This window comes from Dermacentor albipictus, chromosome 3 (genome assembly GCF_038994185.2).
Source record: "Dermacentor albipictus isolate Rhodes 1998 colony chromosome 3, USDA_Dalb.pri_finalv2, whole genome shotgun sequence".
Lineage (NCBI taxonomy): Eukaryota > Metazoa > Arthropoda > Arachnida > Ixodida > Ixodidae > Dermacentor > Dermacentor albipictus.
The window spans coordinates 109,421,002-109,442,628 of NC_091823.1; the positions used below are offsets into that span (position 1 = coordinate 109,421,002).

The 21,627-nt window shown below is 47.7% G+C and overlaps 1 protein-coding gene across 1 annotated transcript; it reads right to left on the reverse strand.

Moving 5' to 3' along the window:
• Positions 1-33: 33 nt before the first annotated feature.
• LOC135907552 (DNA damage-regulated autophagy modulator protein 1-like) lies at positions 34-20,178 on the reverse strand. Its single transcript, XM_065439233.2, has 7 exons — positions 19,125-20,178; positions 11,871-11,938; positions 11,558-11,700; positions 10,137-10,205; positions 9,399-9,507; positions 8,429-8,514; positions 34-2,226 (listed from the first exon to the last, which is right to left on the reverse strand). The coding sequence occupies exons 1-7, from the start codon at positions 19,247-19,249 to the stop codon at positions 2,017-2,019; spliced, it is 810 nt and encodes a 269-aa protein (XP_065295305.1). The 5' UTR covers positions 19,250-20,178; the 3' UTR covers positions 34-2,016.
• Between the last annotated feature and the right edge of the window lie 1,449 nt (positions 20,179-21,627).

Sequence of the window (21,627 nt, forward strand, 5' to 3'; positions counted from 1 at the left end):
GTCCACAGTCCATTGAAGCAGTCACTATCAAAATTGAAATTGCACATATTTAATGCAACAAATACATAAAAATAAACAGAATTGCGATCTCGTCTTCTAATTTACAAAAGATAAAGGCTCTGAAGAAACAAACAGTCGTCACGCGTGCAAATGTGTATTTCGAAAAACACGTTCACAAGTGGTTTCATAAGAGTAATCACTTGTTTAGTTACTGCAAGTCTATCTACACTTGAAAAAAAAAAGACTTCACATGCGAGCTTAAGTGAAAAGAGAGCCCAGCCAACAAAATCCAATGTCATCATCGACGGTATCAGTATGATGTTTTATAGCATTTACTACACAAAAATCATAACTCGCCTGTTCTCTCAACAAAGTCATAAAATTTGCGATGTTCAGACTTATGAATGCACTTAGTTTCAATCAATTTTTTCATAATCCTATTGTGAGAGAATAATTTTGAGAAGTGCATTGTAAGCCATTCGAGCCATACGCTGGTTCAGCTTATCTTGTAGTTTGTAAGCAAACTACTCGCCTTTAACGGCACGATTTTGTTGTCGGGTTTTTCAGAACTCGTCACTACAGTTTTTCGCTCACGTTAAACAATAACGCAACCCACCCACCGAACACGCATTTTTACTAAAGAGAAGGGAGTTGGTATCACCCGGCAGAACACAGCCCCCAAGCTCCAGATCCAAAAACAAACTTCTTTATAAGCCCCTTGTCCAAAATAGCTACGAACGCTTGCTGGTACGTCAACGCTTTCGATTAAATTAGGTGTATGAGAGGAAAGTTAATGCCCGAGTTTTACTAACCCAGATTGTCTCAGGGATGCGTTCGACTTAGAGCACGAATGAGCGTATGGAGAATGTAAAAAAAAAAAACTCAACTGAAACATTCATCTAAACACCGGTGCGAACTTGCACAGTATAATATTGGTGTGGCCCCGACAGACCCACATAGGCGCGATGACACGCCAACCCGCGGATGTTTTTATCACGCATGCATTCGTTAGCGTTTATGGAGCCCCCATCTCGGTGCGTCTTTAATTTATCGCATACCTACAATATTCCCAGTGCACCGTTTTCATTGTCACAGTTTTTGCTCGGTAGCATCGTGCGGTTCTTCTTAGCCATCTGAAAACTGCGCACTGGAAGAGACGTAGGTCTACCCATTAGATTCCTAGGCGTGTTCGAGATGCCAAGGAGGCCCAACCGACAGCCATATTTAAACGTATTTCCAGCGTATTTTCGGGGTCCGTGACGCACTTCATTTGGACACATGCTGATGAGAATAAATGGTGGTACACGTGCAATTCAGCGACGACCGCAGCTAGCGCAAGCTTAGGCCGCCGGTTTTGGCTGACACAGCAATGACAATAGGCCAACAATACCTTCAGTAGAGATAGCACTCATTAACTTATTGCTGCTTCCTTTGGTCAGCCGTCCTTGTGTGGAAAGGAAGCTGTTACGAATCCAGCCAAGGAAAGCAATTGCTGTTCTGGCGATGAGAAGTTGCCTTCTCAAAACTTTGTCACCGGGCCGAAGCTTTCCTAATTTGCCCACAGTTGGTCCTCCGTAAATGTGCTACACGGAGCGTCAAACACATGAAACGTATTTCCGGCGTATTTTTGGCGCACATTCGCCACGGCTGTATTCCACGACGCGCAGTCCTGACGATGCATGCATTCGCGGCAGAAATGCGCCCCGTGGAAATTTCATGCCGCCTTTAAGTTATCTCACGCAACGCCTTTCAAGCTCTCAATACAGCGAATGCATCCCGTGAGCGAAATAAGCGCGGCCACACGGCGTCGAAAACACGCCGGAAATACGCACCATGTGGTTGCTACTGCATGGCGCTACTACTGCTGTTCCCAGCCCACCGGACGGTCAGTGGCCTGGGAGATAGTATATGGGAAATTATGGCACATCCATGTGTTTCATCGGTCTTCAGAAAGATGGTCAGCGAACCGTTCGAGAGCGCCACCCTCTAAACCGCGTTTGCTACAGCGGACAAGCGTCACGTCTCGTGGGCCCGGAGGTACGTCGTCTCGGACATGTAGGGCGACTTGCGGAATATCGGCTCGTCGTCCAGATGGTCGACCAGCAGGTCGGCCTTGATCTCGAGCGTCACCTTGTGGAACTCCCGGACGAAGGTGAAAAAGAAGAGGACCAAGCACAGACCGAGGATCCACTCGAAGGCGGCCGCGCCGACGAGCAGACCGAAGCCCTGTCGGAAGAAAAGCAACCGCATGTGGAAAAAAAAAAAATGACGCGGATGGAAAATGACCTTTGGGGCTATGTAGTGAGAAGGCCGCTGTGGTCAAAGAAAGTTTGGTAATAATCAGGCACAGTGGCGCGTAACTTGTTGGCCTTTCTGAAAGAAACCCCATGTATCCGTCCAGTCAAGTTTAACGCCTCTGAAGAATGATAGAGGGTCGGAATGAAACACACACTGGACTGAACTAGCTAATTACCCTAGTCAGCGCGAAAGCTAGCTGCTGAGTGTGCATATACGTAAGACCTTTTCTTGATATGCAGGCTGTTTTTTTAAAGCGTAACATTTTGACAAACCCGAGTGAGCAAGCAAAAAATGCAATGACGCATACCAACGTCAGGCAGAGGCTACAAGTGCTCTGCAAATTCAAGCGAACGGGGCACACATTCATTGAAATCACACATACAACACACAGAATCTGTCGTTTCATCACACATACAACACACGCGCTCAATCTGTCGTTTCATACTCTTCCTTCTCAAGTCTTTATTTTCCTTTTTTGGCGCAACAATGTGTTCTTTAACAACATACGTTTCATAAACACGCCCAAAGCAAGCATCCGAACCATCAATAAAGCATTACATACCTCCCCCAGCAAATGTAGTGGTTGTTTTGCAACAGCGTCGACAAATTAATAACACCAAAGGTCGTAGGTTCGACTCCCCCAAAGGTACAGTGTTCGAGCGCTTTAATTAACTCTATGGTAATTATCGTGGATAATTTTTTTTAATTTTTATATTATTGGTGTTAATTTTTATTAATTAACACCAATAGTCGTGGGTTAGGGTGCCGCAGTGAACTCTATCTTAATTAAACCTGCCTTATCATGTTCGCTATCGAACATGAGAAGCGAACGACCGGTGAGGGTTGATAAGGGTTTATACTGCTATGATCAAGTCCCATAACACTCATAATGGTACGGGGCTGCGTGGAGGTGAGCGAGTTGCACAATGCTTACGCATATTTGGACATCTACTAAAGAAGTTGCGGCATGCATTTTTTTTTAGTTTTAATACATACTGTTCATAAAAATTAAGAAGCGCAGCGAACACGGCCTTTTTTGCAGACGAGTTCTTAGGCGAGGCGGACGTACTTTGCCGCTGAAAACGTGAGGTTCAGAAGACTAATTAACAGATTCATTACATCAACGTTTTATTAGTGCCTTGGGGAGGGTTGTCTAAATGCCAAATTCTGAGCCATTGATATTTTCATGCACACCCATCTTTCAAAGACCTACGAAATCACAACTAATACGAAATGTTCGCCATCAAGTTCCAAAGCTGATTCGAGGCAATATGGAGACCGAGCGCGTCCCGCTGCGCGTCAGACGGCAACGCGCCCCGTAAAGGAAATGTGAGGCGAAGTTTGAATGACGGCATGCCGCGGCAAATCGTGAACCGACACACACAGCCGCACATGCTTGCCAGGCAGAGCGTGACGTTTACACGTATACCTGCCGCGACTGGCCGAGCCGTTCGGTTTCCAGCTTCGTCGCGCTTCTCTCGGGGCGTTTCGGTCTGATATGATAGCACCGCTGCCTTTTCTGCGCTGCCGCGACGCTAGATTTCGATATTGCCTGGATTTACCACTGAAATACGATAATAATGCCTCAAACAAGGTGTCACATTCAAGCTTTTTCTAAAAAAAATGAGGGTTCATTAACATATGAATGCCTTCAAGTTTGTCATCTAGGCAACTGCCCTTAGGGCACTAATAATACACTCAATACAATACGCCAGTCAGTCACAGGAGCCAACGCAAAAATGAGAGTCTATACAACGCTGCATGTTAGTACTTTAACTTGAATAACATTTCTAGCGTATGCGGATAAGGACAGAAGGATGACGTCAGCTCACTGATGACAACACAGTGAGCTAACTTCAACAATTTATTCCCAGGACAAAAACACCCTTATACACTATGTACAGTAGCGTCAAACCTGGAGCCCTATAACGTAAAACTATTCGAATTTGCTCTTTTATTACAGTCTCCCGACGTCAAATTTACGTAACCACCTATGCAAGCATCGGGCGGTAACCAACAGCGTTGTTTAAAAAGCACGATGAAACGCGCTCTTCGATTACAGGAGGTCACTTTAGTTTCGCCTACAGCATCGCCTACATTGAGTGCTCTTTCTTGTCTAATTGACCGACAAGAGGCGAGGAGCAAGCTCACGCGGAGAAGGTTTCGATGGGGTCGAGCCAGCACAGTGAAAAAGGTAACCGGATAATGAGGGTGGAGCCGGGAGAGAGAGAGAATCAACTTTTGTGCTGAGCCCTTAGTGACGGTTGGTGCGCGCTGGCACCAGATGGGGTGGAACCTTCTTCTCAGGTCCCATATGTGTCCAGCAGTTTCTGGCCCCTAGCCGCCAGCGCGAGCTGGGTCGGTAGGTCGGGGCTGGACAACAAGGTCTCCCATCGCTCGGGGGGGTTGGGGCTGGGGAGGGTGGGGGGTAGGGATGGTGGGGGGTTCTTGAGCTTAGTGCACTCTGCAAGGATGTGTGCTAGAGTGCCTTTTGACCGTCTGCAAAAAGGGCATGAAGTGTCATGCTCTGTTGGGAACATCTTATGCAAGAGCACTGGATGCGCTAGCGACCCCGCTTGCGTGCGTCGCACTATCGTTTGCTGAATTCGGTTGAGTTGCGGATGCGGACGGGGAAGCCTACATCTGCCGCTTCTGTACATTTGCGTGATTTCTTTGTAGCTTGTCACGGGGTGCGGTAGCCCTGGCTCGTCCTCGGCCCGGATCGATAGTTCTCGGGCATAGTGGTCGGCGAGTGCGTTGCCTTCCACTTGCGAGTGAGCCGGGACCCACACGAGCTCAACGGCCCGCCCCGGTGATTTGCATTTGTTGAGGATCGCTAGTGCCACGGAAGAGATGTTCCCCTTGCGGTAGCTTGCGTAGGCGGTCTGGGAGTCTGTGACAACGGTCCTCACTCCCGGTTGTGCGAGTGCGAGGGCCACGGCCACTTCTTCTGCTTCGGCTGTATTCGTCGTCCGTATCGACGCGCCTGTGACAAGTTTATCGATGGTGGTGACGACCGCCGTTGCTCTGGTTCCGTGCTTGGGAAGTGGGGCGTCCGCGTAGAGGACCTCGGGGTCCTCTTCCAGCTGTCGAGCCAGTGCCTTGGCCCGCGCAGAGCGTCTCTCGTTGTTCCTCCCCGGCTGCATGTTCCGGGGGAGGGGCTTGGTCTTAATAACGTCTCTCCACGTTGTGGGGAGCGGCTCCGTTGTCGGTAGCTGTTCAATTTGCCATCCTATCTTGCGTAGGACGGCCCGACCGTGCTCTGTCCGGCTCAGCCTTATCCTCTGGTGGGATAGGTGTGCTTCCACCAGCTCTTCCACCGTGTTGTGGGCACCCATTTCCAGCAGCTTCTGCGTTGACGAGTAGACTGGGATGCCCATGGCGAGTTTTACTGCTTTCCTTATCGTCGTGTTCAGCGTTTCGCGGTTCACCTTCGCAAGCTGGAGGTACGGGGCGGAGTACGTTACGCGTGACACGACGAATGCCTGCACCAGGCGCAGTGCGTCTTCTTTGATTCCTCTGTTCCGGTTGGTGACTCTACGGATCATGCTGAGGACTTGCTCGGATGTGGTCTTGATTTTGTTGACGGCTGCGTGCGCCTTGCCGTCGCTGCGCAACAGCAGGCCCAGTATCCGGATCTGCTGCGTTGGTTTGATCTCTGTGCCGTCGATGGTGATGATTATGTTTGGCGGCGGCTCTTTCTGTGGTCTTCCGGGCTGTACCATGAGCAGCTCCGATTTCTGTGGAGCGCAGCTCAGGCCACAGGTCCTGGCATACTCGTGGACGGTCGTTGCCGCTCTCTGCAGGGCTTCCTCCGCCCAGGCATCGGAACCCGCGTGGTTCGTCCACACCGTTATATCGTCGGCATAGAACGCGTGGTTCACGCCCTCGATCTGATTGAGTAGTTCGGGCAGGGGCAGGAATGCTAGGTTGAAAAGCAGAGGCGACAGGACAGACCCCTGTGGGGTACCCCTGTCTCCGAGCTCCACAGGCTCTGACCGTTCATTTCCTATCCGGATAGTTGCTGTTCTATTGGTTAGGAAATCTTTGATATAGCCGTAGGTCTTGCGGCCACACCCCGTCTTGCGCAGGCTCTCGAGCACGCTGGCGTGGGACACGTTGTCGAAGGCCCCTTTGAGGTCCAAAGCCAGTATACCCCGGGGCGCGTGCCTCGTTGCTCTTTTAATCACCAATTCGTGTAATTGGATCAAGACGTCTTGGGTGCTCAGGTGCTGGCGGAATCCATACATGGTCGCCGGCATCTGATTTGTCTCGTCCAGGTGTGCTTGAAGTCTTCTGAGAACCATGCGTTCCATGACCTTGCCCACACAGGACGTGAGCGAGATGGGGCGCATGTTCTCGATGGTCAGAGGTTTGCCGGGTTTAGGAGCCGGGGTCCGCGATTGGTCCACTTCCCCTTACTTCGCTGGCCAAAAATCGCAGCGGCGTGCACCGGACGGTTAGAAATGCCGCTAAATCGGATCCTCACCAAAGAAGAGTTGGTAGATCGACGTCGTGTACGTGCCTAACGGGCTTGACGATGTTATACTGCCACCCAAAAAGTTCTGTTATGCGCAAATCAATCCATGCTCCTCGGCAGCCCCGAGTAGCCAGTGCAAGAGCGATCACCGGGCAAGCTATCTTCTGTTCCTTTCGGAACGGGGTAGTCTCCGGCTATTCAGAAAACGTTGTTTTGTTCGGCATATTACTGCATCTTTAACACGTACGCCTGACTTTGACGCGGTGAGTTTTCGTGGTTTCGTGGCGTCCTGCGACAAACAGGCGAAGTTAGCGCAGCCCGAAACCTTTTCACCAATAGCAGAGGGCTAATGGCGAAAAAGCGGCGCCGAATCAGTCGCCATGGCCAGAACCACACAATCACCAGTGGCGAAGCCAGAGGGGGGCTGACTATAGGCTTCAGCACCCTCCCCCCCCAACCACCTCCCGAAATTTCTCTGGCTCCCTGCTCCCTGTTATGCGCTTGGTCTAATCATGCGTAATCAGTGTACACATATCATATCAGATGGGGCGTTTTCGTGGTTTTCGTGACGTCCAGTGACAGGCAGGTGAAGGGGGGGTGGCCCGAAATTTTTTTTGACCAACCGTGGAGGGCTGATCACAGAATTGGAATAGAAAAGTTTGGAATATCGTTACGTTATAGCGCCCCTGCTCATTATGTCACAGTGAGCTTTCCAAGAAGGCAGTTTCTTTATCTAGTAGGTCGACAGACTGAGTGCTTAGATAGCTTTAATTGATCACTCGATCCGATTGATAGCTTGCGCCTCAATAATTTCGCGCGCAATTTTATCTCTGTGCCATGGCCAGAACCACACAATCACCAGTGGCGAAGCCAGAGGGGGGCTGACTATAGGCTTCAGACGCCCCCCCCACTCCCCCCCCCCTTCCCACCACCACCTCCAGAAATTTCTCTGGCCGGTGCCCTGCTCCCTGTTATGCCTATCACGTCGCCTATGAACAAAGGCGCATATCCTTCGAACGCCCGGCCAGGACGGTGCACGCCTTCAGGCAGACCAAGGGCCTACGCAAGGTAATGGTTGTGTTATTATGCACCAAGTATGGGAAACGGAGAATGATAAAACCGTATCCACCCTCGTTCCTAGCCCCCCCCCCCCTCCCCTGAAAAGAAATCCTGGCTACGCGCCTGACAATCACTAAAGAAAGGCGCGCACCCGCATTCATGACAGTGAAGATACAGGTGACCATCACGGTTATTCTTCCCATTTAAAGTATTCTCTCTTAAGCGATCATTAACGCATCGTCCTGTCAGTCCTAAGTACTCCTTACCACAGGAGAGCGGTAACTCGCACACCACTGCCTCTTCACAATCCACGAACGGATTGCGATGTCTCTTGGAATACTCAACCGCAGATTTTCTGCATGCATGGATTTATCAACCGACACAACCTACTATATAAGTAAAAAGCTTCGAATCGGCCCTTTTGCGAATCTTGGCGGTATCTTGCATCGAGGTGCACGTTGACACGCTGTGCACTATGTCCACGACGCTGAAAACAGTTACATGGTGGTGGCACCTGGTGCACAGCGAGACATTTTCTCTTGCTAAGTAAAATGACGATGACACAACAGAAAAAATTACAGCACGTTGTACCTCGTCCGACGGAACTTTCTGCCGGATCGGGTGGTCGTAGTTCTGTTCCCTCCACGTTGACCTGCCCACAGATCCAAGCACGCCCACTGAAAAAATAAAAATGAGCACTTTGAGAACTACACGTCTGCGACAAATGTTCAGTCCTGTGGGGTGCCACGTGTCTTAAATGTCACATATTTTCGAGTCGGGAAACGTTTAGACTTTCCACACCGTGGCGCCAATTATGATTCCACGCAAGAAATCAGCGTCATTGCTGCTCGACTTCGAGACTTTAACGCCGTTTCAAACTAGACAGACAAGCAATTCTGCTGAAGCTGCCCCCGCAGGAGAAATAAAAGGTGGCTTAAGCCGTGTTAAAGTTATGTATGATGGTGATGGCACATTAAAAAGTGAGAGCCCGGTATAATGCAGAAGAGCTTCGGAATAAAAAAAAAAACTTGTGCATGCCATTCTTGTCGCGAAAGCTGCTTGCGCCGTCAGTAGTAACAATTGCAGAAAAGAACGCTGGACAACTATTTTTGCCTTCACGCTTAAGCCGACTTAATTACGCTCGCCATCTACAGCTACACGAGGGGTTGCGAAGGATTAAGGTTCTTCGACGATTTGATCATGCATGGGCTTCAGTCAGAAGTTTGCTTCTGCCTATTGTGAGGCATTGCTGAAGGAGGAAGGCTTACCGCTTATAGCCTCCTTCACATGAAGTCGAAGTTAGATTTGCGAATTTTTAATGGCGAAGTAAAGGAGGGACAAAAGTTAGGACCTTCGCTGGAATGACAAGGTGCAGGCAGAGTTTGCGTCGCTGTATTGATTATCCAAACATTACTGACATAAGCACGCTTTCTTTTTAAACCTACAAGAATGGCCAATTACAATCTTTAAGATAGAAGGTCGGGCTACTGAGTGCCCTTGCGCGGAATGTTAACTTATTTAAGAAGGTTAAAAACAAATGCTACACACAATATTTACGTACTTATGACAACAGAGAGTCCGGAGAAGCAGCTGATTATTATCCGCACGATGACGATGACCTGCCCATTGAAATTTGGGTACATCCAGTACGTGATGACTGTTTGCATTACCTAGGAAGAAAATGACATGCTGTGAAATGTGATAGTCACATCGTGGATTAACAAACATCAAAATTCGTTACGTCAATGATGAGACAATGCAAACATTCTACTTCGATGTTTCTCCTTTTTCTTGGCGTTCCTTGGCCGAAACTGGCCATTGTACAATTAAAACACGTCATCCAATCAACCAACCAACCAATCAATCAATCAATCATCGAATAATCTTTTCGCACGCAGTTTTTTTGTGGTCCAAGTGGTTTTTTTCCCTATATTATCACCGGGATTAGGCCGCTGTGAGTGGTGGATGATAAGAAAGCCGGAATGTAGTGTATTGACAATTTTTAAAACGTCTTTTGTAATTAGTAGCCGTACTAGCCTTTGGCTATAGGACCACACCAATAGTGCGTACCTTGTCAATAAGAATGATTAAGAATAATAAAGAAAGAATAAGAATGAGAAAAAAAGAATAAGAATAAGAAAGAAAGAAGGAAAAGCTAGATCCACCTGGCATGTCGCCGTCGCAGTTATAGAGAGATACACATACACACATGCCGCGCGCGTACACACAGACCACCAATGTCGGGAGTTTTCTCTTACAGCTGCAGAGCAAGCCCAGGAAGCAAATAACAAGCTCTTACTTGGTAAGCGAACATCCCGAAGAAAAGGACGTTTGCGGCGACTGAATGAACCGTCGGAATGTCTGCCACCTGCAAACGGTTGTATATGCACAAGATGATAATTTTGCGCCCGGAAGCACTCTACATAAATATGAACAGTGAACGTCAAAGTGAACAGTATTCAATGGTCAAGCTGGCCTGGCAAGTCGCACTTGTGCAATTACATATATATTCATGTGTTAGCGTGAGGAATATTTCGTATGTCAGATAGTACAAAAATACGAAAGACAGGTAGCGAAGCACCTTAAAATTGCATCTGCCAGATATCCGCGATTTCAAAAGTTTTCAAAACGTTGGTTCTCTATTGCTGAAAAATATTACGTTACTGTCAGAAAATGAATAACGGCTCAACCTGGCACCTTTTGTGATATTCTCCCTTGCGGAAATACTCAAATCTGCGAAAGTATTATACAGGGTCGTGACGCCACAATGACTTCACACTTACATACTTACTTTCCTACTTCATTCCGACATCACAAGATGTTTTACTTCATTACTTCGCCTCAAACATCGCTTGATTGTTATAGCATAAAACTTAAAATTTGTAGTTCAGCCCTCAATACGCAATGTTGCAGCTATTCGACTGTGCTTGTTGCACGTTACAGTGAGATTTGGTAAAGTATTCGACGAATAAAAAACAGCTTCTGTTAAAGGCAGCTTAGGTGGGGGAGGGGCCATTTCCCTGCTGTAGGCACCGGAACATCCCCACTTAAGGCCGGTACCTGAACTATTCCCTGGCAGAAATGGCGTCCTCAGAATTCGTTGCTCCCATGGGATCAACCCCCAAAATATGGAGCAGGTAAAAACGCTGCTTAACTTCTGTTATCATATTAGAATTGGCGTACTGATCTTGGCATGGCCGGGGACCGAAAGCATTCCACCATATGAAGCAAACAGTCATTCCCTTACGTACTCCTTCAAAGATCCCAACGTCCTTTTGTCTTATTTTTTTCTTGTGCGCGATTGGCTAAGCTTCTTGTTATGAGCGTCACTGCATCTGCCAGACATTTTCTGCTTCTTCGACACTGACTCTTCCATTGCAACGTCTCAATAATGCGACACCACCTCTGCCTTTCTTTCGCTAACCAATCGTACTGCTTTCGCTGCAGCACAAAACAGCATAACTGACGTTCAGTGTGGCACTCTCGTAATCACAAGGCTAAAGCCTGCCAGGGATAAAGCTTGCCGCACTATCTCTGTAGAAGTTTTGCGCACTACTTATTTTCCATTAGCCTGCAGTAAACTCGCAAGCAGTAAAATGATGCAACAAAGACTCAGCTAGAAAACTTGTATTATACACGCGACCCTGAACTCGATGCGTCCTGAAGCTTGTCTTAAACTGCGGCACACGAGTGTTGCAACGTTAGACACGTAGTACTTACCGGAAATGACGCCACAGTGGCCATTCCCAAGAAAGCAACGAGCGCAACGATGGCGGCGGCGCCGTTCATGGCATCCAGCTTCTTACTGACACTGGCGTTGAAGGAACGGACGGTTTGGTAGCGAACCAGGACGCACTGCAGCCCTGAGGTATACACAGATGAAGATAAGCGTTGCACTGGAGCATTCGGGTACTTTTAGATCGCTTTTATGAGTAGATAGCAGTAAAAAACGAAAAGAACTTTAACAGTACTCGAATTTTGAGGTGCCTTGGTAAGTACTTGCTTCATGCAAAAGTGACACTTGTCTGCTCACCAAATGTGGCCGAAACGAAGAGGCAAAGCGAGAAGAAACCACTCTGCGGAGGGTCCGTCCCGGCTTCACTGCAATAAATTAAGAACACGTTCATTTTACTAAACGCCGCTTGGCGTTCGCATTCGATAAGACGCACGCAAGCGCATGCATGGCCTCTGAGACCGCGTGGCATGACAGTAAGATCACGTTAAGGACGGTCGTAGGCGACAGTGGCATGAATTCCACGCCAGCCGTTCAACGCGAGCATACGACATGGGAATAGCTGGGTTCTAAATAGCTAGCGGACGAGCGTAAGCGAGAGAAACACGGGACCGTGACGTTCGTGAACGACTACGTGTTATACAGTGTAGGCGATTGTGGCTGTGTCACGCGGTGTATGTGAAAACGACGGTGGCATTTCTACTCCGACGAAGAAATGTTAAAACATGATTAAATTGGACGATGCCGAAGTCGGTACAGCGTCGCAGTTTCTAAGTAGCCTATAGGCTGCGGCGAGAAAATCACTGAGAAAAGTAGGCCGGTCCGGGATATATTGCAGTGTAACACGGCACGTCAAAGCGCGAGGTGTCACAACGAAAGAAGAGGAAGTGACACGAGGCGCACGGGCCGACTGTTACACAAAAAAGCTGGCTTTGGAACGAGAGAAAGATGCGTGCTATCGTAGCCTAAGTTTCAAGTAAGGTCCGCCTCGCACACCTTGCATCTGTGCGGGCATCACTAAGATGCATACGCATTTTCCACACGCTGCTCTTGAAAGCCTTACGCATACACTCGCGTTGCCCTAAAACACACGATCGGACCGTCAGAGTCGTTTCAGGAGAAATGCATTGGCTTTCGTTCCAGTTACTTGTGTGCTTCAGTGCATGAAACGTCGTTTCGTTAACAAATTAACTGGAACGCCGATACATTTCTCCAGAAAGTTCGGGAATTTATATCTCGAAACTGGTGTCATCTTGAATATTCGTTCCAAGTGGATCCGCCTTGCGAACTCCACGGCTAGATTTTGTAAACTGCAATATGGGCAATAATGTAATTAGTTAAAATTTATTACTGAATTTTCAATTAATTAGTCGATTGTGGATCTCAATTCTTTGTGCAAGTATTGTCCGCCGCTTCGAGTAGACCAGCTCACGCACTAGAATTGTGATATATGTCACAGGCAACACCTAAAGATTTTTGAAAGTGTTCGCCAAAACACCCTGTATGTATCCCGTATAAGACATGCACCATCCCGCTTGCGATTTTCACTGTCACTTGTATCCTTCTCTTTCGTATCTTATTTTGTTATAGCGCAAGCTTGACACGGACAACAGAAGGCACATCTGACACACACAGCGCTTGTGTGTCAGATGTGCCTTCTGTTGTCCGTGTCAAGCTTGCGCTATAACAAAATAAGATATGCCGTACCAACAAGCCCCTATTGCTATCCTAATCGACTTCTCTTTCGTGTTCTCCGCTGGTATGCCGACCAAGAATCGGTAAGTGGTTGCTTATCTGAAAAATAACCAAGGGTTATGACGCAGGCATGACTCAGATCGCTTGTTGTTTAGCCCTATCACTCCGAGCTGGAAACCGCGTGCTGACGGCGTAGTTGATCCAGGTTCGTCGCACCTAGCAGTGTCCTCGTATCGCAGAGAACAATCGACACCTGCCTCCTTGGACGGGAAACACGTTGCATGCGTCACGTGCAGAGCTGACTGGTCTCGTGAACAACATTCTGTAATCAGTTCCTGGCAGTCGCACAATCTTTTCGGGCTGGGACATGTGAGATGCAACAAACCACAAACTTTAACGTTAATGTGACCAAGTTACGGTCAGGTTTATTGTTTGAAGCTCCGTCCCCCTCCGCCTCTACGGCCTATCCCAGCGTCGAAAAAAAAAACGTTAAATACATATAGTACTGCTATCTCCGATGACCATCGATTTGCAAAGACCAATGCAGCGCAAGATAGCGTGCTGTGCGGCTGAAATGTTTCCATCAAAGGGATCCACTGAGTTTTTATTTTCTGGCAACGCGCACTCGGAGGCGTGTACAAGTCCTCGCACTAAAAAAATTTGTCACCATCGTGAAGTATTTCATATCTGTAGAATTTTGTGGCAAGGTGGCGCAGTCGTCATAGAAAAAAAATGTTAGCCATCGGCGTAAATACTTCAGCCATTTCCGGCATCTTACCACAACTATTGTTCTCATAAATGATTCGCTCTATCAGGAAAAGCAAACTGAATATTTGTTAGAGGTAGCTATGCTAGATACTTGTGAGTTGAACTTGTTCACATAAAGAACAACACTTGTTAGCAACACCGATAAGGGCGCAGGGTGACTGTTCATTGTTAGAAAATTACCGGCCAATATCATTGACATCCTCATGTTGTAACTAACTGAACATATTGTTGCCAATCAGATTAACGAATTTCCAGATAAACATTCAATACTGTCTAATTTTCAACACGGATTTAGAAAAGGCTATTCAACAGTTACACAGCTTGTCACCGTAATTCATTCACTCGCCTAATGCCTCGATAAAAATGGTCAAATTGATGCTCTATTTCTTGATTTTAGCAAAGCCTTTGATACAGTTCCACATGACAAATTAATACTAAAACTTAGACATCTTGAGCTCCCTGAAATATTAATCGCATGGATAATAAACTACCTAACAAATCGCCGCCAGTTCGTGGAAATTAATAAGCAACAGTATGGCTGTCTTCCGGTCACCTCAGGAGTTCCTCAAGGAAGTGTCCTAGGGCCACTGCTCTTTTTACTCTATATAAATGATATTACTACTTCAATACATCCCAGCGTTCAAATGAGGTTGTTTGCGGACGACTGTGTTCTTTTTAGAGAAATCACTTCGATCAATGATCAAACTGATTTAAATGCTTCTCTAGCTGGCATGATTGACTGGTGCAAAACGTGGGGAATGCGGCTTAACGCTGAAAAGACGGTCTTTCTTCGCTTCACCCGTCAGAAAGCTCCACTAACCTTTAGTTACACGTTAGGTTCGTTACCTTTGCAGGAACAAACAAAATATAAGTATTCGGGCGTCACAATTACTAACAACTTATCATGGAATTTACACATTGATAGTATCTGTTCTTCAGCCTTGCGCAAATGATATTTTTTGTGACATAAACTTAGAAATTTCCCACCTAACGTAAAACTGCTTGCTTATTATTCATTATAATTAGACCAAAACTTGAATATGCACGTGTTGTTTGGGACCCGTTTACTAAACAAAATATTAAATGTCTCGAAAGGGTACAGAAAAAAGCCATGCGATTCATATATTCGAAATTCTCTCGCTATGATTCCCCATCACAAATAATGCGTGATAATGACATCGAAGTCCTTGAGCAGCGAAGGCAACACTTAAGAATTTGATTTGTTTCCATGCTTTTTAATGGAGACTCATCAATTCATCCTGCATCGTATCTGTCCTGTACAACGTTTAGGCTTATCGACACCATCATCCGAATTCACTAACACCTTATTTTGCACGGACGGATGTATTCGAGTATTCTTTTTTTCCCCGAACTATAACAGACTGGAATAACTCATTGTTGCCTGTTTCAGTTGATTGATTCATTGTACTACTGTTGTGTCTTACCACTCTGATTGAATCATGCATTGTATTATTGTTGTATTTAACCACCCTGCTTGGACGTGATCTAGGTCCGCAGTATGAAAAAAGAAAAGAAAGAAAGAGAAACACTTTGAGCATCCCATTAAACATAGTAATATCTCCTATAAAACAAAAGTGTTTGATACTATTTCCCGCAGTCAAACTATTCTCCATTAGCAAAAAATGCCATGCGTGCAGAGCCTACCGTCCCACTCTGCCTTGCGGCCGTTATTTTGAACAAGACTACTAATGAGCATCTCCATATGTAGACATCGCGCCAGAAGGGTATATAAAAACCTCACCAGAGACATATGTCTTATTTCTATTGAATCTAGTCCAGGTTTATTATTCCCCCTCAACATATCATTTATATAGGGACAGAGAGAATGATATAACTAAGCTTAGAACTACAGAAAGTTGAGATAGTTGGTATGGATTCATCGTGAAAGAATTCATCGGTGATTATGCTATCTGTTTCTCTTCTCTTTTGTCTGTGTTTGCACGCCTTACCTTCCCTCATTGTATAATTAAATGACGACTCGAGGCCTGTTTGGGGAAGTGCAATAAGGATAAATATAACTCACTCGTTGAAATGTCAACGTCACCCCTTATGAATATGACGTCATGCAGCTTCGTGCCTATGCTTCAATATGGTGAATGCTTGGGACGCATGGAAGAAGGAAATAAACCAGGAGGCAGCGTTACGTCAGCGCAGCCAGCCTTGGCGAGCTAACTCTCCGTAAATCCATTCTCTCGGCCTTTGCTCTCGAAAGGTCGACCCACCACGTGACTTCAGAGTCCCAGCATATTGGCCGAAAGTGCTTGGTTCCCGGTAGCTTTTAATCTACACGCACTTCTCCGGCCTGCACAGCGCGGACCACACCGCGGCAGGGACGAACCGGGAGCACTAATGCCATCTTCGACTGGTCGTTTCTGAGCACTCTGGAGCGCTCTCGCGAGCGGCGTTGTCTTCGACTGGTTGAAAGAGGGTGCGCGCCCTGCGTTCGGCTGGTTCTTCTCGATTACTCTCCTCTATCTTGGAGCGCTCTGAGGCGCTCCGAGCCCCGTCGTCGGAGCAGTCATCGAGACTGAAACGTCATCGCAGGGCCGCGTCGCTGCTGTTGGCGACGGCCCACCGTAACCTTGGCAACCTAGGCCACTGCATGCTGGCGTCTCGACGAACGTTCGTCCCACCGGCACGTCCGCCGGTTTTTCGGGCAGCGCCGGGAGCTTTGGATAGGCGGAACATCGGACGTTGGCAGTAGTCACGTGGTTTCGCATCAGCAATTTCCTCCTCCGAGATCGAGTCGCACGTTCGGCTTGCGCGCTTATCCCCTACCTTTGAGCTCGGGAAACGACCGATCTACCCGACTCTGCTTCGGGGCATACAGGCGACCAGTCGAAGATACCATAACTAAAGCGTACCGCGCGCTCTGACGTAACGATCACGTGTTGGGCTGGCTCGTTTGTTTTCAATCTCGTCACGCAATGCACCCTCCTATAGTATTATTTTCCTTCCTCCATGTTGGAACGGCGTACGCGCAGCAACTTGAAAACAGCAGCGTTGAAACAGAACGAAGGCAAGAACGACAGGATGAGGCACCGTGTACCGCGTGTTTCTGCGACAACTCTCAAGTTAATATATATATATATATATATATATATATATATATATATATATATATATATATATATATATATTCTTACCGACAGAATTTTGTAGCCGTGGTCGACATCAGAATTTGCGCGGTAATCGCCGGTACAATTATATACAAAAGTTTATAAACTTTCACAAGAATTACTTTAGAAGACTATTGCAGAATAGACGACATCCAGTAATCATCAAAGCAAATCCTTTTTGCTAGAAAACTCTGCGCCTTGCACTAGATTAGAGAGATACGCACTGGAAATGTGCGGCGTAGTGCATTTCTAGTGAGCTGCCAGTATCTCACCCGTAAGAACGAAACTTACAACCCATCCTCTCCATATAGGTACAGAGACGTCTGACTTTTTCAAGGAGGAAAGGCGGTTTTGCTGGAATTCATCCAACGTTTTCTTTAACAACCATAACCACATTCTGGGCTGCTTGCTTCCCACGAGGTCACAAAAGCATTTAGGTCAAATATATTACGCTGTAAAACTGCCTATGAAGGAAGTCAATAAAATATAAACATAAACGTACGTTCCAAGAGTCGTTTCGGGATTTTCAGTGTTACTGCTGTAACAATGAATGTTAAGAGTCCTTACTTGTGGTCATAATGATGTTACAGATTTTGCAGACGAGAAATGCGGAGAGCATATATACTGTAAACACGCTGTCAAGGCGAACTGTGCGCCATGTAGAGGACGCGGCAATCTGTCGTCGCTATGCACACTGCAGCGTAAGAACTTCGTCATCACCAGGCAAGAATGAAACCGTGATAACGCGCACATGTGAAACGTGACTACGACACCGTATGGATCGCTTTACACTCTGCGAAAATAGCAAAATGCCTAAAATGATTTTATGCGTTTCAGTTCTTGTAAAAGCACAGTGATCTTCGAGAAGAAACAACAAAACAAGCTAAGACAAATACCGTGAAAACTAACAAGTGAAGTTGCGAAGTACTCATGGTTAACATTTTGAGGCACGTCACGTTGGCTGCAACAGTACCAGCTGGTAGAACGATACCAACAGCTGAAAGACAATGTATTGGCTTGAAGTTATCCTAACCGCGAGGCTATTAACTCGCTATAGTGCTCTTTGAGAACGACTGGGTCTGTACTGGCACTTTTTACTGCGTGAGGATGTTCATGCGCGCGCTCGTGTTCGTGTTGAACGCCGTTGTTTCCTTCTCTCCCATATTGACTGTTCCTTCACCCAGCGTAGCGTAGCTAACCTGGCGCTCTTCTCGTCACCGTATACTTTGACTTACCACTTTATTTTCCATGGAATCTGCTTCTTTGTTTAGCCATCACGACGTTACAGCCGTCCGTTCTGACTGGTAAACTTGTCGCAAGGGCTGCCAATTTCGCTATACTGAAGCGTGACCACTTGCACGAGTCTGCGTATATCCACTATAAGTAAACATTGCTACGTGCAAAGCAGTTCAAAAGTTGGCCGTGGTGCCAGTCTTTGATGACAGCCGTAATAACGTAGCTTTTTATACAAGTTCCACCACAAGGCACCCACTCACTGCACAGATTAGCCATGCGTTGCGATGACTCTGAACACGCAATTCTGCAATCAAGATAAACTGTACACTGGACAAATGCAACTATGTCAAGTGCAAATATATAGAAAAGACATCGCACATTTGTATTCGATTCGTTATTCAAAAGTATTGAATGTTCACACACCCCTGCTGTTTTGTAACATGTTTACCTCACGCAACATTAAGATGCCAAGTAAACAGTACAATTTTAGCAGCAACTTGCGAGCAAATGTTTTTTACTGGACGCACGACAAGCTTGCGCCATTTTCTTACGCGCCTCACTGACCATTGACAACAATCGCACTAACCTCCCGGGCGAGCGTTAGCATCACGCTCGTGTCAGAACGCTCGACCAGCGTTAGGGTGACTTGCTATCAAACTTCCCTCGAACGCGCCTATTCTTTCACCCCGCACAAATTTCTGGTTCGACAACTCACCTGACAAAGGGAAGATAAGGCGTGACATCGCCGCGCGCAATGGCCCACACGAACGTCAGCAGAGCTCCGCCAGCGAGCGTAACGCCGAACACCAGCGGTATCCACCCGACTCCGACGTGCCTCATGCTCGCGTTTCTAGCCACAGGCTGGCCGACAGCCACACACACACACTCGAGTCGATCCTCTGCGAGCACTCTTCCGGGTGGGAATACACTGAGTCCTCTTGGCTGGATTATCCGCCGTCAGCGTAAACGCCCACCGTCTCCATGTGCTCGGAACCAAGCAAACTTGAAACGCAATCACTGCGCGACAGTGACTGCTAGCGCCGCAGCTCTCAGAGCCGATCAAACGACGCCTGAATAAACAACGAATGTGAAACTCCGCGTTGGAAGCGCGACACGCCGCACGCAGCTATGGTACGCCTTCGCTTCAGTTGTGCTGCAGTTGGTGGTCGTCTTCGTCGTCTCGTTCCCGCGCTGCCGACGGTGATTTCTAGAAGCCTGTCGAAGCGCCGCGTATAGCCGGGGCCGTGACGCCGTAGGATGCAGAATGGATCATACGAATCCGCGGCTCTCCAACGCGTGTGCTGCCGGTCGCTTGCGACAAGCGATAGCAGCGATAAGCGGCGGCGGCGACGACTGCATCGCTTTTGCGCGCGCCTCGCCGCAGCAAACCGAAGGCCGCGAACCGATGATAACGGCATACGGTTCCCAACATCGCGGGACAAGCCGCGCTAAAGCTTTGGTGCAGACGCGTTAAGCTGGGGGCCAATTATTATTTCGTGCCTGGCGCCGTATTAAAGCAAATGACAACTTCATACAGACAACGGCAAAGGTTTCTGAGCGTCCAAGCACCTAAAAAGCTGTCTATCGCGACTATACGATTCACATGCAGCCTGCGGAATCCAGGCCAGCGATGGTGGTGTGCCGGGTGTGTGCATACTGCTTGTTTCGATCTATGCGAGGGCAGACTCAATGGCTACTGCCAAAATGCCGCTTCCTCCTTCCTTCTAGAGTGCAACAGCGCACCATCCAGCAGCGAGCGTCGGCGTTTAACCAAGTGAACGAGCACAGAGAAGGTTGAAAGAGCGAACGCCGAGTGCAGCGGGGGATGAAAGACGCGAGGAGGAGGATATGGCGAAAATGTGAGAATCGGAAGTGCGGCGACGATGGCTACGAGATGGCGCCTGAGTAGCGCGCCTCGTCTGGGAGTTCCGTCTGCAGCGGCTGCTTTGAATCGCGTCCACACATCACTTACACGCTGCCTGTCGTCATCTCCAGATTAGCGAGGCAGTGGCGCAACACTTCGCTCCGTTTGCAACGTGCCACACGAGCCAGATTGTCCACGCAAGCCAAATATCACGAAATGAAAACGCGCATATAGTTCCACTCAAATTTCGCATTAGGGAGTATCGTAATCATCAGTGAATTTCTTTTCTTTCGTAAAGAAAGGTGGTTGATTCCGTGCTGCGAAATCTTTTGTGGTTTCACAGCACAATATCTGTTTCTTATCGGCCTCACAAGAAGATAAGCTTCAGTTCAGCTGCCTCACAGAGTGACAACCTTAAAATAACTGTCCGTCTTACCCCTCCCAGTTATCCACAGAATTACAGTGCGCGATCCTATCTTGAGGCCTTTTATACTTACGCAGTTGATAAGTACCGCAAAATCGATGTACCACCCCATTTTCCTGCCCCCTTGTTGCTCCCGATATCAAAAAAAAAAAAGAGATGAGCCTCTCAACGCACGCTGCTGTTCGAGCAGTAATCGTGTAGCGCTTCTCGTGAAGTGGCTCAGCGTAGTCGACAGAACACTTGAGTTTGTGTCAATGCATTGCAAGACTATCGCATTAGGTTGCAAGGGTTTCGACTTCGGCAGGTTTGATGCATTCAGGTCGCATTGGATGGTTTTTTGGTCAGCTGCCTGCTCCTGAAAGTTCGCCTACTACGCGTCGCTATCACTCGAAAGGATGTTACACATCATCCGCCATGCCCTTGAATGGCGCTAGCTAATGCTTCTTGAATAATTGCGGTATAATTCTTGAATATAATGCGTTAGCATTGAACCAATCTATAGGACACAACATATTGCCAACGTCAAAACGAGTTATGTATGAGGAGTGTACAATTAAGCGGGACTCCTTTTTCGCGCTTCTCTAAAAATACTTGGCGCCATCAGGCGACACTGCCGCGAAGCCTGCACGTGGCCTCCGAAATTAATGGCGCGCTGGTGCGTGCAAACACTTAGAAACGCATCGTGCAGTAAACAGCAGACGTTTCTCTCACGCTGCCTTCTGGACACGCAGCGCCATCTAGTGCTGCGGCCGGGAAGACCGCGCGTGGCCTCCAAAACGAGAAGCGCAGTGCGCCGGTGCCGGCGAACGCTGAGAATTGTTCCCTCCCTTGCCGCACACTCAGTGGCACACACTTAAGGCCGATTTACGCTCGAGCCGCCCATCGCCGCAAGCCGCACCGCACGCGCGCGATTGCGCGAAATATTGCACG

Coding starts and splice junctions, on each gene's coding strand:
- LOC135907552 (XM_065439233.2), bottom strand. CDS start 19,249: ATGAGGCACGTCGGAGTCGGGTGGATACCGCTGGTGTTCGGCGTTACG. Junction 11,939..19,124: donor CCTTATCTTCCCTTTGTCAG/GTGAGTTGTCGA, acceptor AATTTATTGCAG/TGAAGCCGGGACGGACCCTC. Junction 11,701..11,870: donor CTTCGTTTCGGCCACATTTG/GTGAGCAGACAA, acceptor TGTATACCTCAG/GGCTGCAGTGCGTCCTGGTT.